General features: G+C 39.2%; 4 protein-coding genes and 1 non-coding gene across 7 annotated transcripts; 3 read left to right on the forward strand and 2 right to left on the reverse strand.

Moving 5' to 3' along the window:
- Positions 687–4,058, reverse strand: LOC109716176 (carbonyl reductase [NADPH] 1-like). The gene is made up of 4 exons (XM_020241535.1): positions 3,823–4,058; positions 3,488–3,749; positions 2,253–2,447; positions 687–1,453 (listed from the first exon to the last, which is right to left on the reverse strand). The coding sequence occupies exons 1-4, from the start codon at positions 3,918–3,920 to the stop codon at positions 1,055–1,057; spliced, it is 954 nt and encodes a 317-aa protein (XP_020097124.1). The 5' UTR covers positions 3,921–4,058; the 3' UTR covers positions 687–1,054.
- TRNAL-AAG lies at positions 5,786–5,866 on the forward strand. The gene has a single exon. It is a non-coding gene; the product is annotated as a tRNA-Leu (tRNA).
- Positions 7,914–9,528, forward strand: LOC109712948 (40S ribosomal protein S27-2). Its single transcript, XM_020237181.1, has 4 exons — positions 7,914–8,025; positions 8,303–8,404; positions 8,518–8,546; positions 9,078–9,528. The coding sequence occupies exons 1-4, from the start codon at positions 8,023–8,025 to the stop codon at positions 9,202–9,204; spliced, it is 261 nt and encodes an 86-aa protein (XP_020092770.1). The 5' UTR covers positions 7,914–8,022; the 3' UTR covers positions 9,205–9,528.
- Positions 9,884–11,894, reverse strand: LOC109712751 (DNA polymerase zeta processivity subunit). 2 transcript variants are annotated; one of them, XM_020236503.1, is made up of 5 exons: positions 11,775–11,894; positions 11,560–11,640; positions 11,139–11,251; positions 10,498–10,687; positions 9,884–10,392 (listed from the first exon to the last, which is right to left on the reverse strand). In XM_020236503.1, the coding sequence occupies exons 1-5, from the start codon at positions 11,800–11,802 to the stop codon at positions 10,187–10,189; spliced, it is 618 nt and encodes a 205-aa protein (XP_020092092.1). In that variant the 5' UTR covers positions 11,803–11,894; the 3' UTR covers positions 9,884–10,186. The 2 variants fall into 2 exon arrangements, with proteins under 2 accessions (XP_020092092.1, XP_020092100.1); XM_020236511.1 differs by lacking the exon at positions 11,775–11,894 and having other exon boundaries at positions 10,498–10,703; positions 11,139–11,324; positions 11,560–11,755.
- Positions 12,365–15,110, forward strand: LOC109712764. Of its 2 annotated transcripts, none has more exons than XM_020236527.1 (4): positions 12,365–13,254; positions 13,523–13,731; positions 14,320–14,380; positions 14,494–15,110. In XM_020236527.1, the coding sequence occupies exons 2-4, from the start codon at positions 13,541–13,543 to the stop codon at positions 14,758–14,760; spliced, it is 519 nt and encodes a 172-aa protein (XP_020092116.1). In that variant the 5' UTR covers positions 12,365–13,254; positions 13,523–13,540; the 3' UTR covers positions 14,761–15,110. The 2 variants fall into 2 exon arrangements, with proteins under 2 accessions (XP_020092116.1, XP_020092110.1); XM_020236521.1 differs by having other exon boundaries at positions 12,365–12,659.

Below are 16,097 nucleotides of genomic sequence, written 5' to 3' on the forward strand. Positions count from 1 at the left end.
TTTCCATGTACATTGCACCAGAATCCACAACAAAAGTGGGCTCCAATCACATAAAAAGAAATTTTGAGAGAATTTTAAGAACTAGTAATATGCCGTCATGGATAGCTTAATTAATGCAACAGACCCTCTATTGTCCCAAAATAGTTTAAGCCATAAATCAAAGTCCAACTACCAGTTATGTTTACTTAAAATTATGACAATCCATCATCTTTCCAGGAGTGCCTCCAACTAGCCAACAAATTAATTGATAATTAGAACACTAAGTTGTCATTAACACGATCATTAGTGTCGATGCACAAAGCAATGCATATATAAAAAACTTGATCCAAATTAAGAAAAAAGAGACATCGAATTCTTAACCTAGAAAAAAGTCCAAAAATCACAAGTTGCCACATACCCGTGTCTAAAATTTCTCCCCTGCTTCTAAAAGGCCCTATAGTCAACATTCCAGCTGCCCTGGTAAATGCCAAAAACTTTTCTTCATTAATTTATTTAAATCAGAGATTCTGAGCAATGGATTTCAGAAGAGAATAACTACAACATCCCAAATATCAATTCCACTTGACCACCCAATACCCATGCAGATATATGAATTCAACCACCACCCTGTTGGCTAACAATAGTCTAATCACATTATTTTGCTATCGAAAAGAGAAGTTAAGGTTCCAAAATTGATGCAATTAAGAGACCTGAAAAGTACAGTGTATTACATTAAAAAGAGGCTCAATTGAGTAAAACATATTGTACAAATGTTACATATATTTTAGTCAATATATTACAATTTCACCACCTGCAGAGTATGTTAATTCAACCCCATTATACTTTCCAAAGTTTGAGGTACTTATTTAAGTTCAGACAACAAGAAGCTCACCTTGCTAACTCAACAGGTTGCAGAAGTTAAAAAAACTACACCCAAAAGTTACATCACCTTCATCTTTCTTCAAGGATTCCTACCATACCATAGCCAGAGAGCTGCTTAATTCAAATGATGAATATAAGCGTCTCGGAAGCACCCCTTCTCTATCTGAAAGAACTCTATTTCTTGCAGTAAAACTTAAAAGCTTATCTCTCGCCTCTCAGCAAAAAACTTTCCGTTAGGGGCTTTTTCAGGTGGTAGAAGAACAACCCAAACTCCAGTGTCTGCAGCTTCCTCTGCTGAAATGTTTCCTGCCCAACCAGTCATCGCAGTCTTCACCCAGCCTGGACACAAGCAATTGATGTATATTTTTTCACCTTCGGGCTTATCCAAAATCCTTTTTGCAATAAGCCGGGTGTAAGCATTCACCGCCAACTTTGATAAAGAATAATCGGTGTACATCTGAGGCCATCCATTCAATGACCAAGTTCCCAGTTTAACTTGCTCAAGAAATTTGGTAACCATTCCATCAATAAGTTCCTCAGACAAGCAATCGTCTTGCAACAATCGTTCTCTGAGGGCTTCATCACCCACTCTCTGCCAAGAAAGGAGAAAACCAATGTGGAAATTAGCAAAGATATTATAGAATATCTTAGAATATTACAAAGTTTAATGAAGAAAGAGTAAAAGGGGTCAGAATTATTTCTTCCCTAGGTTATAGCTAGAGTATAACAAATGTGATACACGGTAATACATAAAGAAAGGTCGAAGATCAGTTCAATATGTGAAACATACATATGTACCAACAAATAAAATAAACAAACATTGCATGGATGTATGTGTGGATGCTGCTGTGAAACAACCGTTGTACTCTAAAAGCTTAAGCTGTTAAAGAACAGTGTTTAAACATTTTTATATTTAACACTCCCCCTCACGTCTGGGCTCGAGACTTTTTAATCGGCCCATGACGTGGGCTTGAATTAAATGGGAGGAAATTAATATGTTAGGAGCCTGGCGTGACTCGAACTTAAGACCTCCTGCTCTGATACCATGTGAAACAACCGTTGTACTCTAAAAGCTTAAGCTATTAGGGAACGGTGCTTAAACATTTTTATATTTAACACTCCCCTCATGTCTGGGCTCGAGATTTTTTAGTCGGCCCATGACGTGGGCTTGAATTAAATGGGAGGAAATTAATATGCTAGGAGCCTGGCGTGACTCGAACTCAGGGCCTCCTACTCTGATACCATGTGAAACAACCGTTGTACTCTAAAAGCTTAAGCTGTTAAAGAACAGTGTTTAAACATTTTTATATTTAACAGCTGCATATAGGTATATGCAAGTTAATACGTATATATGCATGTTTGTAGTACGAGTTACTGCTCGGTGTACTTACATTTCGCCTTCCATTCACTCTACCAAGTCTTGAGCTGACATTCAATATACGAGCACCAAAAGGAGAAGGTTTCATTATAGGAATCATGGCTTTGATCATCCTTTTTGTGCCAAAATAATTTGTTGCAATAACCTCTTCAGCAGATTCCACGGAATTATCTGCTCCTGTATTAAAGTTCACACCTGCATTATTGACCTGCGACATGATTGAGCACAGGTATAATGCAAGACATCCAAAAATACTGTTGAGAACATTAGAAAACAATTGCTTGACATCACGTGCTCCTCTGATATCTACTATTTATAGGTAGGTCATGCACCTTCGGGTAAATGCAATGATCACTCTATATGGGATGCGAACAATGATCTCATAGACATTAAAATTTTGCCAGATGAAATGTTCGTCAATCACCTAATTTCTGGGAAATACGTTATAGCATAACAAACTTTAACTAGTAATAGTATATTATATTATTTCTGCAAGCAAAGTAGAGAGCTACATCAAACTGCAAGTTTTCAAATAAATGGAATCCTAGGCTTTTGAGGGTGCACGATGGCAAAAGAAACACTTTCTAACATAATACCTTCAAACTGCAAGTTATGTGCCTCGCAAATTGGGATATGCCATGCTAGCATTACGTAAGCTGTCCTAATATTTCCAGTGCTCATAATTTTGAGCGATCAACATTAATCTAGCTAGGTACGGCAATTTAATATTGTCTTTTCCTCCATGATCACTAGAAAATAAAATTTGCAATTTTCGCTTCCGATGATTTTTTTTTTTTTCTCCTTCAGATTCTACAAAGGTCTCAATTTGAGCATAAAAAAGAATAGACATTAAACCTATATTGCTTGCAAATATAAAGAGAAACAATACAAGCTATCGAATTAAAATAGATCGTCGAAAAAAAACCACAGAACTTACCTGAACTGCACTGAATTTTACTACCTGACTTCAAATATTTATGAAATTAAGCACTGGAACTTCAAAAAGTTTGATCACCGTACATATCCTTCTGGAACTTGCAATGTTTTCAACAAAATATCACAATCTAGTAATATATTACTCCATATAAATCCTACAATTTCCTAAGCTGCGGAAGTAAAATCACGACTTTCGAAGTTCAGATATCTATTCCAAACAAATTATAAGTGGGCAGTAAAAATCAAAACTTTATAAAGTGCAGGTAACCTATTTCACCTAAACAGCACAAAATCCAAGCTGAAGAACCTCACCAGGATATCGATTCCACCGTATTCGGAGGAGACCCAATTCGCGAATGCGTCAACCGACGCCGAATCCGTAACGTCAAGCTGACGCGGCTCGACGCAGAGCCCTTCCTCCTCCCTCAACCGCTCCGCGGCGGCGCGGCCGCGCTCGGCGTCGCGCGCGGCGAGCACGACGCGGAGACCGTGCGCCGCGAGTTGCCGCGCGATCTCCAAGCCGATCCCGCGGTTCGCCCCCGTCACCACCGCCGCCGTCTCCCCCGACCACCACCTACGCATACACATATACATACGTAAAGCTCTGGGGCATTTCGTCAAGCGGGTTGTGGGCGTTTCTCCTATACCTCTCGGAGGGGCTGTACGGAACCTCACGGAGCTCGGCGATCTCTTCAAGGCGCTGCCGCCGCCGCTCTTTCGCGCGCTCTTTGCCCTTCTTCCCCATTTCTAGGGCTCGGATCCTCGGACGCGTCGGGGCTGGGTTTCACCGTCTGTCGAAGTTTTCGGAGGGAACACTTTCAAACGAAACCCCGCGGTTTAGCATATTTACATTTCGCTACCATATTTAACTTAAATTGGACTACCAGTTTCAATACTTTTGTACTGAAACTTTCAAGTTCGATATTAGATTATTTTGAATTGGGGAAACTTCAAATACCCTCCTGTGGTTTCGTACTTTCACTTTAGTATTCTGTGGTTTAAAGTGTATCAAGTTATTATTTTATGGTTTCGTACTTTCTCACTTTAGTATCCTGTGGTTTTATTTTTGTATCAAGTTAGTACCCTATGGTTTCTATTTTTTTTTTTTTTTTAATCCATTTCGGGATACATAATTTAACGAAATATTAAACCACAGGGTACTAAAGTGAGAAAGTGCGAAACCAAATGATACTAACTTGATACACTTGAAACCATATGATACTAAGGTGAGAAAATGCGAAACCACAGGGTACTATCTTCATACGCTTTAAACCACAGAGTATTAAAGTGAAAAAGTATGAAACCACGGGGGGTATTTGAAGTTTCCCGAATTTCAACACTATTTTATTTATTCTTTATCCTCGTGTAGAAATTACACGCTGCTGCGTTATTAATTATTTAGTTCAACCTAATTCCCATAATAAAAAAAAGGAAAAAAAAAAAGAAGAAGGATTATTGTTTTTGTGTGTGCACTTATTAGCCACTTACCCCATCTAAAGTATTATTATGGCATGTTACTTTTCCATAATCTCATAGTTTTTTCATTTGCATAGGACCATCACATGTGCTCAATATTAACTACCATCATTTGTACACTTACAAATAAGGAGAATTTTGGAGAGTATATAAAAATTTTATTTTCCACAATTTGCATTAGGGAAAGTAGATTGATACATTAAAGTACGTGGAAGGCACTAATTAAATGCTCTTTCCAAATAATAATACAAGTGACTCCATACGCATGTTGTGATTTATTGAGAGGCCAAACTTAGTCCAGAGCTGGCAACTTGACTGCAACTCGACATGCACCTCATGTTGATCTCTCTGCAACCCAAGAAGCATGTAGCCGCACCCGAGTTCGACTCGAATCCTTTCGTGTGGCATCCGATCATGCAGGTGGTCACATTCGTGCCGCAAATCGAAAGGCATTCCATGAGTTGGGGGATTGGTTCTTCTTCGCCCATCCCCTCATTTGCTAAGTTCAGGACAAAGAACAGCATCACGAATGCGATCCTTATAGTTTGCGACGAAGAGAGTCTCTTGCTTTGCATAGCCATTACAAAAAAGTTATAAGGGGAGGTGAAGGGCGCGCGCGGCGTTGTATTTCGAAAGATTGGAGAGTTTATATAGCTTACAGATCAGTTTTGAGTATTTCTTTTTTCTTTCTTTGCATATCTAGCACGAAACACGGGACGAAAAGGATGAATCAAATACGCCCCCCCATATTTATGGGCACAAAATTTGCATGGGTATTGGACTTTTTAACTTCTCATCACTGGGATATGTTAGGAAACTACATAGATTAATTGTTAGGAGGTTGTATAAAATGACGGAGAGTTCGATGCATAAGCAATTGATTCTGCAATGCAAATGAAGTTACCCTTGTTCATATTTTTTTTTCTCCTGAAAAAGGCGAAAAACGAATTTTAAACAAACTTGATTAATTAACCTGAGATCGAGAGGAAAGAGTGAGATGTTAGATGTACATTTTTGTTCAGCAACTCAACAATGAACTGATATTTGAGAGTTAATTATAGAGAAAACATTGTGCATCTATTTGTGGATCATATAACCTATATTTAATCTAATTAAAACAAATTCACATACAAGGTTCAGATGGCCGAGTTGGTCTAAGGCGCCAGATTAAGGTTCTGGTCCGAAAGGGCGTGGGTTCAAATCCCACTCTGGACACTCGCTAAAACATTTTAATTTATTTTTCAATCAAAAATTTTTACATAGGGATTAATTTAAATTAATCAGAAAATATATTCACTGAGGGACCATTAACTTGCCAGTAATTTAATCCTGCTGCTGCAACTCTGCAGCAGATTCACTTCTTCTTTTTTTTTTTTTCTTTTGCTTGGACATGGTCATTAATTGTTTGTTAGAAACAAATACTTTCACATAATTCATTCTCAATTTAGTTGTAATGATGCACTTTGCTCTTATCTCGCGTAGATCCAAAAATATGGGATGGTTATTACACCCAAATGTACAAAATTTCAACTGAATGAGTTAGCACATGATTTCAGTTCTATATCTGAACATTTGTGGATGCTGCAGGTAATAGATGGTAGAACAAAAAGAAGATCCCCAAGTCCCAACCAAATTAGCAATCTGTTTTTTGGATAACTTATTTAGTTTTATACAATTTTTAGCTGACAAGATCAGTGGACTTGAGTTTCAACAGCCAAAATAACAATGGAAGCACGCAATCACAATTCACAATTTCTTTCCCTCGGGTTTCAAATTAAAAAAGCGCCGCACTTTTGCTACCAAATAAACCAGAAGGATGTTGAAATGATATAACACAACTTTTATTAATGTTAATGATCACACATTAATTTGCAACTCTGACTGAATGAATGTATCTGCTAGATACAACTTAATTTTAATTCTGGAAAAAGCTTATTCAAAATAGACAAATCTCAAACTTTCTATCCATGTAATGCCTCTTCACAACTTGATTATTACACCCTTATCCAAACCAGATTGATGCTACCTTAATCAGATCAATCCTACACTTATTATAACACCAACTCCAGCTCCCAACTGGAAGTTCTTTGATGCAAGCAGCAAAGCATTTCTGGTCCACATTTCCGGGATTGAGCTTCCTATTATATCCTTCTATTGAGAGGGCAAAAGCCGAGGCCGTTAGCAACACCGCAAGCACGATCACCTCTCTCCTCATCGCGGTCGTCATTCTCTCTTTTCACCCCTTCTTATACTGCAAAATTCATTTGGTGTAGCGGCTCGTGTAGGGGAGTTGATGCTCTTTATGTAGCTTCTGGAATTGGGGAGTTTGTCAGGTTGAGATCATGCATGCAAAAGTGGTGAGCCTGTCAGGTTGGGATCATGCAAATTTTGCCGTGTTTGAAATGATCATATAAAGATGTGTAACTGCACAAAATTATCTAGTTACATATATACCCGTGCAAAATCTGAATTCTCATGTTATATATAATATATATATACACACACGCACACACACACACGCACACACACGCACACAACAGAAATATATGGAGTTTTGAGCTTTTGATTTATCCTATACTTAGTTTGTCCAGAAATTTAGAGCAACTTCTCTGCTTCGGAAGATATGCGAAAATTAAAAGGTTACGAGCCAATCATTTATGGTATTACCATGAAATAAGCTTTTAGCTCGCAAAGGGAAAAGGTAATTAAAGCTTTTGGTTATGTCGAGTTGGAAGCTTTTAAAACTAAAACTTTCTTAAAAAATCAACATAAACAACAGTTCTGCAAAAGCACGAGCGACTGAAACAAGTACGATATATAGACCAAAAAGCCACTTCTCGGGCTCATGTACGCGTTGTGTCCATCATACGACATTTAAGGATGGTTTACTATTCTTTAATTAATAAGCATTTCTTTTTAGTTCCATGGGATTTTAAGGGCCAAACTTGATGAAATGTGATGCTCTCCATGTAGAAATCTGCAACGAATTCTCCCAGGGATGCCGTGGTCAACAATTGAGTTTGAAGTCGGCGAAGGGAACCGACAATTACCGACATCACTAGCGAGAAAATGACTCGGCAGCGAATCACCGGCAATTGCAGATTTTCAGTTATAAAGGTGGCCTAAATTAGTAGGCCTAGGCCCACTTAACACTGGGCCGTATAAATAAAAGCCCAAATTCCAAACATTCGACCCAGATCGAACGCTGCGCAATCGAACGGCTAATATTAACTGGTCTCATTAAATAAATAACGGTCTCGTTAGGGCTTTTTCTCTCTCTCTCCCGCTGCCGCTACTACCGTGTGCTCTGGTCTCCGAAGCACCCAAACACTTTCTAGGGTTTCCGAAGAGCTCCCTAGGGTTTCATCACCATGGTGAGCTCTCCCGATTCTCTCTACACTTTCTCACTACTATTTGTATTCTCATAATTCTCTCTAGATTCGTTTTACTTGAAGCTTTTCGATCCAATTCCCTCTCTTTGGGGTTTCAAAGACGCCTCTTTCACACAAACCTCTACTTGTTGATGCCTTTTAACATCTACTTGAAGCTTTTCAATCAGAGTCCATCGTCTGGGGTTTCAAAGATGCTTCTTTTACGAAAAATTTCACTGGATCACTCTAAGTTATGTGTTTTTTTTGGGGGGATTATTAGGTTCTCCAAAACGATGTCGATCTTTTGAATCCCCCAGCGGAGCTCGAGAAGCGGAAGCACAAGCTTAAGCGGCTCGTGCAATCCCCGAACTCCTTCTTCATGGTATTCTCATCTTCAGAATACGATCCGATAGGAAGCTTTCTTTTTTCTGCCTTTGTTCCAATTTTCTTTCAACTAAATTTCAATTTGTTTTTTTTTTTAATCGAAATTTGTAGGATGTGAAGTGCCAAGGTTGCTTTAATATGTAAGTCTCTCTTTCTTAGCAATAAAAAGTTGCAACTTTTTATTTGAGTATTGGTTTACTCGCAAATTTAGTTCAATCCTGATCTCAATTCCCTCTTTATAGAGTTCCAACTACAATACTTTAGGCCCCTGAAGTTCAACTTGAATTGCAACTTAGTCCTTGAGAGTTTCTACTTAAAAACTTTTGGATTCTTAATAATCAAAGTCCAATAATGGTGCTGGTTTTGAAAATTGCCGTTCACATTGCAAGATCTGATCTGGCACCTTTTCCAGGCAATGAGTTAACAATAGAGCTTAGTGGTTAAGCTGAACAAACTACGGGGACTAAATTGTTATGACTCAAAAGTGTGAGGATCATATTGAGTTCATGGTTGAACTTCAGGGACTAATCTTGTAATTAGAAGTTTTTTTTTTGAATTGGGCAATTAATCAATCTATCAAAGTATATAGTTTGTTGAATGCATTAGGTAATGCATGTTTGCCTATTATTGTTCCAATTATTAGTAATTCCGCGGATTGTGTGATCATGCAGAACCACTGTTTTTAGCCACTCGCAGACCGTGGTGTTCTGCGGCAGTTGCCAATCCGTTCTTTGCCAGCCGACTGGAGGGCGTGCAAGGCTCACCGAGGGATGCTCTTTTAGGCGGAAGGGAGATTAAGTGGCGCGGGTGCAAGTTTACTATAGTCTTATTACATCGACTTGATTCGAGCTATTTAAGTCTTTGAGACTGAAATGAGATGTTACGGTTTGGTCGTTACGATTTTTCCTTTTCAAGCTGAAGTTTTGGTATTTGGTCTCATTTATTGTAGGTTGTTGATTTTGTTTAACTTGTTCTCATGTTGCTATTGTTGCATTTCTGGATCTTAATTGGAAAAATGAGTCTACGATAATTGATACTGGATTGTTATCTATTGTGGTTCTGGAATGGATATGTAATTCGTCACTACAAATGCTTGAAATTGGTATTTTGTTTTAACTGGAAGTACACATTGCAGTTGATTCCGGTATTGGTGTCGAGCTAAATAGGGGATCATTTTCTTTACATTGAGTTTGTGTTGTAGAATAAGATTTGATTTTCTTGTTGGATCACACAAGAGCTAATGATGCTGTGCCTTACCTTCTAACTATGTTGTTCTAGTTCTAGTTAATGGAAATGCTTTCTTTCGCATTGACAAGCTAGTATTAGTATTGCCTGTCAAAACATTCAACACTTTTACAGAAGACAAACATTTCATCGTCACTTTTAATTAACCAGTCTTATCTTCTGCAGAAAACTACTACTATTTAGAAACTTCTGCAAGAAAATAAACAAAAAAAAAGAGGGAGAGAAACACTGCTTACTAATCTTGTTCCAGAGAAAAAAGATGATCCAAACCAACATACAAAGGAATAGAAAAGGTATTTGTTTTCGATTAACAAAATGTGCAAGGAAAGAATGATCACAAGTTTGATCTTTAAAAGTGATAGAAGACGACGCACTAGTGGTGGAAGAAAAAGAGCTCTTCCCCAATATATACCAAATCCTACTAATCCATTTGACAATAGCTAGCACAAAAAAAGGTGATTCAAAACGATATATGTATACACACACACACACACACAGAGGAGTAGAAAATACTAAGTTGAATTCAAACAAGCTTCTATTCAGCTGGAGCCATTGATTCCAATGGGCTGGGGTGTTCCAAATAGAGCTGAACTCGTAAAGGATCGCTGCTCATCGACTTGATAGGAGTTATCTGCGGAGGCTGCATCCACTGCTTCGTGTCCGTCGGAATCCACAACTGCGCTTCCTCAGTGCTCTCCGAAGGAAGCGCATGGAAATATGCGGTGATCTCCCAACTACTACCTACACAAATAACAAGGCGAGAAAACGAAAAAATGTTAGCCAATCCCTTTGGTTGCATTTAGTAATAGATAGTGCCTTGAAATGGTAATCTAATAAGATATGTACCAGATGGGAGGGGTTTAGTGAGGGGTTCAGCAACAGTAAGCTTAACCAGGAAAGCCCTCAGAGCAAACTCAAGGTTCTCCTCCTCTACCTTGGAGCTGTATGATTGGTTCACCGTAAGTTTGAACACGAACCGCTCAACAGGTATGCGCTCCTTGTCGTAGAAGATGACGACCACCCTCTCAACCAACCCCTGCAATTTGAATGACATGAAGCATTTTCATTGCTTCAGAGTGGCAGGTAAATGCCGCAAATGTGTTTAAGAAAATCAAGACTCTCTAGCTAATTCTTTTCTGCATCAGCAAATCTTATGGCATTCCATTATGGTTCAAAGCAGGAATAGTTTTCGAAGGAGCCCAAACGCAAATATAAGTTACTTTGATCATTCATTCAAAGCTCGAAGAAAGAAAATAAGAGCGCTTGCGCGCTATCTTTTGTGCATAACAATTGAAACAAAACCACATCGCATGCACGAATAGTAACAACTACAAAAACAACAAGCACCTGATCGATCGCTGCTCAAATTAACCATGGCCATTACAGCTAATTAATCACCAACCAACCCAAAACCCATTAATTGGAACTCTCAAAAAGAGTCCAAACAACGCGCGCACAGTTAAGTAGAAAGCGAAGAAAGGAAGGACCTTTTGAATGAAAGGTCGAAGACCATTAGTTGCGGAGTTGATATAGTTGGACAGTTGCGGATGCCGCGCCTTGTGCACCACCACATTCATATACCTTCTCCTCTCAAATGCTCCTTTTCAACCCCCACACACGCATTAACACAAACAGTTGGTGTGCATAAATAAGGTAAAATGTACAGCAACCCCCTTCAGAGACACGCCATTTTGAATTAGACCCCTCAACAATTAACAATCAACAATCAACAACTAACGAAGTTGCTAATTTTAACGAATTTAGAAAGTAACTTAAATCAAAGAAAGGCCTAGCTCAAAATGGCCTAAAGTTGAGGGGTTCTCCATACACCATTACACAGAAAACAAAATTTAAAAAAAGAAGCCTAAAAATTGTTTATAAAAAGAAAAAAAAAATCTAAATGGGTACCGGGAGGATAGAACCCTTTGAGGAAAACGATGGAGGTAATTGCCACTTCAAGGAACTCCACTAATATCCGAGCCGTTTCTCCTACGATTTGGTAAAACGTAAAGGATTCAAAAATAAAAGCGACTCCTGTTACCACTAATTAAGGAAGGGGGTGGTGAAAAATTGGTGAAAATGAGGGGAGTAAATTGGGAAAAAGGCAATTGTATTAGTATTACCTTGAGGAGATTGGTTCTTACGGTCCATGACGCTCCACTTGGATCTTTGTTTAAGGAATTGTCAAATTTAAGTAACGAAAATAGCTTCGAATGAAAATTAGTAAAAGTTGAAAAGGCCAGCAAAATATTTTTCTTGTGGAACAAGTCTGCCACGTCATCAACAACCACCAATGAAAACCCAACACATCAGAGAAATTGTTGTCGGGAGAAAAAGCTGTTTCCTTTTCATTGGGTTGGGCCTACAGACCCGGTGCAGAGGAAATATTCTTCGGAAGCAGGCTTACGGATCCAGATCCGTTATGGACCATACCCGGATCCATTAACTGCAGATACTTTTTCATCGGGTTAGGCCTACAGACCCGGTGCAGAGGAAATTTCTTTGGAAGCCAGGCTTACGGATCCAGATATGTTATGGACCATACCCGGATCCATTAACCCTTAACCGCAGTCGGTCGGGGCGCATACTTTGGATTAATTCGGAGCCATTAGATTGGTGATTAGCGGGGACTAATTATAATTTTATTAAATTAATCAGGATTAGACCGAATGAGTAGACCGCGAGGCGGTGCTATATATAGGCCTCGTTAAGGCGGTGACCGTAGCGCGCCGCCTCGTGAAGGAGAGAAAAAAAGGGAGAGAGAGGGGGGAGGAGAGACGAAGACGACGAAGACGACTCAACCATTTTCTCCTCGTCTCCTCCTTCTCCTCCTCTCTCTATCGCTTTAGTCGAGCTCCTCTCTTCCTCCTCTGTGCCCTTGATCGAGCTTTGAGTGCTTTGATCGCTAGATCGGGCTAGTTTGCGGCGGATCTGTTTAGATCGATCTCCAGATCTCGAGGTCTCGTAAGAGATCCCGCAAACTAGGGCTCTTCGCTGGCGATTCCTTGGTAAGAGGATGAGATCCATGGTGAATAGTGTGTTGTTTGATTGTGTTTGCATCGGATCGGGGTTTCGTATGCTAGATCTGTAGTATATCACATTTGTATTCCATTTCGATCGGATATCTCGAACGATCCGATGAGTACTTTGTGTCTTTCTTCGCTGACTGCTGGGATCTCGTGTTCTCGTGCGAGATCGTGCGTACTAGTGTTCGTAGGGGGCTATTTCTTTGTAATAAGAAGAGATTTCTAGTCGATCGTTCTATTTTTTTTGTGATCACCTTGGATCTGTGGTTCCTTATCCTAGATTTACTGCTATACCCGATCTCTTCTGGAACAGAAGCTATTCTGAGGTTCTCCTTTGTGGATGGTGTCTACTGCCCTCATTTCCCTATTCAAATTGATAGCGCGGATGTGGAATAGTCGTGTTGTTTCAGCTCCATGTTATGGAAGATGTCGTTGATGAATTGCTTCATAGAATCATTTGAAGGCCTTTGTGGTGACATATCCGACTTGCGTTTGATCTCTGCGTTTGAGCGTGTTCATATTTCCGATCTCCCTGTCTCCTTTTTTCAACGTATATGGCCTTTTCATTTCCTACAAGGTCAGCTTTTGCGTTCGCTGACTATAAGTTTATTTGACCGCGCTTCTACTCTCAAGGAACTTATATCTCATCGATACAGCTTCTTTTGATATTTCCTAGTGGGAAAATGTATTCGACCGTCATCTGCAATTGCGTTTTATGGTTTTTCTGATCACCGGATTCTTTTGAAAAATTTGCCCAAAGCTGTGATTCCTTTCCCTTTTATGCCTCCTTTGTTCGAGTAGTTGCTTGAAAAAAATTAATTAACTGTCTACTCTTGTGTGTTCAGGTAAACAAATTAGAAAGGATGGAGAGCTGCCGTCTTAGGTCCAGTGGCATTGGGCAATTATTCACGGAGTGCGCAACCGACACGAGATGTTGGCAGAACGGTAGCCACTCGGTTCCAAGGGCTGATATTCTATGTCCTGAACCTCGCTGGGCCACAAGGGCTCCTGTGGCTGTAGATAATCTCAGCAGATTCAGTTCCAAGTCGAGATGGTAAGCTACTTGCAACAGTTGTTTTGGTTGAAATTTTTCATCATAAACTGTATGGATTTAAATTCTATACTTGTAAGTTCAATCTCGAGAAGCAATTGGCTCGCCTAATATAAGCGTATGCCATTTTATAGCATAAAAAGTGTTCTATATTAATTGACATAGGTAGCGTGCAGCCTCCAGATTTTTGGACCAAGGAAGTTGGATCGCTTGTTGATGGCTTACTAGCTAGTTTCGACTGTAGCTGCTTTTAGATTTTGTGCATTCTACTACCTGTCAGTCTAATAATTGGTCCTTTTCTCTAACATGTGAAGAGGACATGTACATAAGCGTAGGGTTTTTCATGTCAACTGCCTCATCCTGGATTTTTTTTAAAAATAATAATAATAATAATAATTTTTGGTCGCTTTGGGTGCTAGTTTCCTTGCCAGTACTACTAAGCATGACAATCTAAAGAAATAGAGCTATTAAATTGTAGCCTCAGAAAACCCTCAGAAGTTTACCTGAGGGGATTCCATGTTGTGGAAAAGTGATCTGTTGTTTCCGTGTAGTAACTAGTAACTCTGACTCTGTTTTTTTAATTTCTTACAGCTTAGAGCCTTTGCAGAAAGCGGAATTGGGTCTTGGGATACTGGATATTATTCTCAGCAAGGTACTTCTCTATCCTCCCAATGCTTATTCCTTCATTATTATATCCAAAGTAAATATTTACTGTAACCCCTTTACTTATTTGCTTATTTATTTATGTATTTTTGTGAATTTCAGAATGAACCTGAGGATGCTTTTGACATTGATGATGAATCTCCTTTCTTCTCCGGCTCACCGCCAGAACGAACGACTAACCCGATAATCCGCGACCCTAATTTCGTTAACCAGAGTTCATCGACGGCGTCTCCTATCAAACCTTCATCTAGAGTACACAGAGGCTCCCCATCCTGCGCTCCCGCCTTCAGCACAAACCCGATACGGAGAATTGAAGGCTTTTCCTGCAACGAATCGGACAACCACCGCATAGTCTCTGCCCATGCTTAACCGACAACAGCCGCTGACCATCAAAATCCCTGTTTCTACTGTAAATTTTGATGTTAATAGTTCTCCTCTTACAATTTCTGTTCATAGAGAATAGTGTGTCTTTGCTTGTACATAGGCCTGAGTCCGAGTTACATATATGCACATAGAATTTACCCGTGTGTTTTCGTGTGAGAGAGAGGGAGTTCCAGTGCGAAGAGTTTTTTTTTTTTAACCCCTGCATAATACCGTGTAAAAAGGAGATTTTGTGTATACTTTTCTTTTTGTTTTTTCATTTTCTTAAAGTTGTACATACCTAAGATCAGCTCTATGTGAATATGGGAATGCAGTATTATTACTTTTTATATGCGATATATTCGTTGCGTGCGGACCTTAGCTTCTGGGTTGCTTCGTCGGACCGTTGTTTTATTTATTATGAGTAGCAGTCCACATCCTTCATTGTTCTTCAACATGTATATATAATATGTTGTCGTGTCCACATCCTTCATTGTGTCCACATCCTTCATTGTCTTTCAACATGTATATTATATATAATATGTGTCGTGTCTCTATGGCATCATTTGTGGCCACGTTGACGGTGATCACTTTTGCCTTCATTGTTTTCAATTTGTATGTGTTGTGTTTCTTTGGCATCATTTGTGGCCACGTTGAGTGATCACTTTTGCTTTTCTTTTTTTTTTCCCTTTTTTTTTTTTTTTGCGCCTTATCTCAAAATTCCTGATAAAGTTCAAACATCTTTCAACGGCGTGTGCGAGTTTGCATTTTACACTATGCCGTATAAAGGGTACCGTTGGTAGGCATCTTTTTGTAGTTCTTTTGTAAGAAAGAGAAGTTAATGCAAACCTGAGATCGGATTAATCTTTTTCTTTTCCCTTTTTTTTTTTTATTTATAGAGTTTCACTATAATTTGTGATTGTACCCTGCTCACTGTAAGCTATTATTATGTGTTTTCACGGTACCGCAACAAGTCCCTACTACTATAAAAAAAAAGTAGTTTGTTTGTTTGTTGAATATTTGGGAAGAGAGAGCGTAATGGTACTGATTTTTAAAGCATGTAATATATGTATAAATTATTGTCAGTACATCATCAACCACTAATAATATTAAATATGTTTATTTAATATTGCCATGCATGCAACTGAAAATATGCTGCTATGCAAGATCAAGGTGTGTAAATTTTATCAAAGCGAGCCAAGCATCTTCTCCGCAGGAAAGGTGTCCGAGGAGTTGGTTGGCGACAGCTGATTTCATTTGGACGGCCGAGTTGGAGAGATTTGGCCGGCGATCGAGTTTGGATCTTTCGGGGGGAGGGAGTTGACTGCAGCTTCAGACTTTGCGTA

Source organism: Ananas comosus, linkage group 1, assembly GCF_001540865.1.
Source record: "Ananas comosus cultivar F153 linkage group 1, ASM154086v1, whole genome shotgun sequence".
NCBI classification, from domain to species: domain Eukaryota; kingdom Viridiplantae; phylum Streptophyta; class Magnoliopsida; order Poales; family Bromeliaceae; genus Ananas; species Ananas comosus.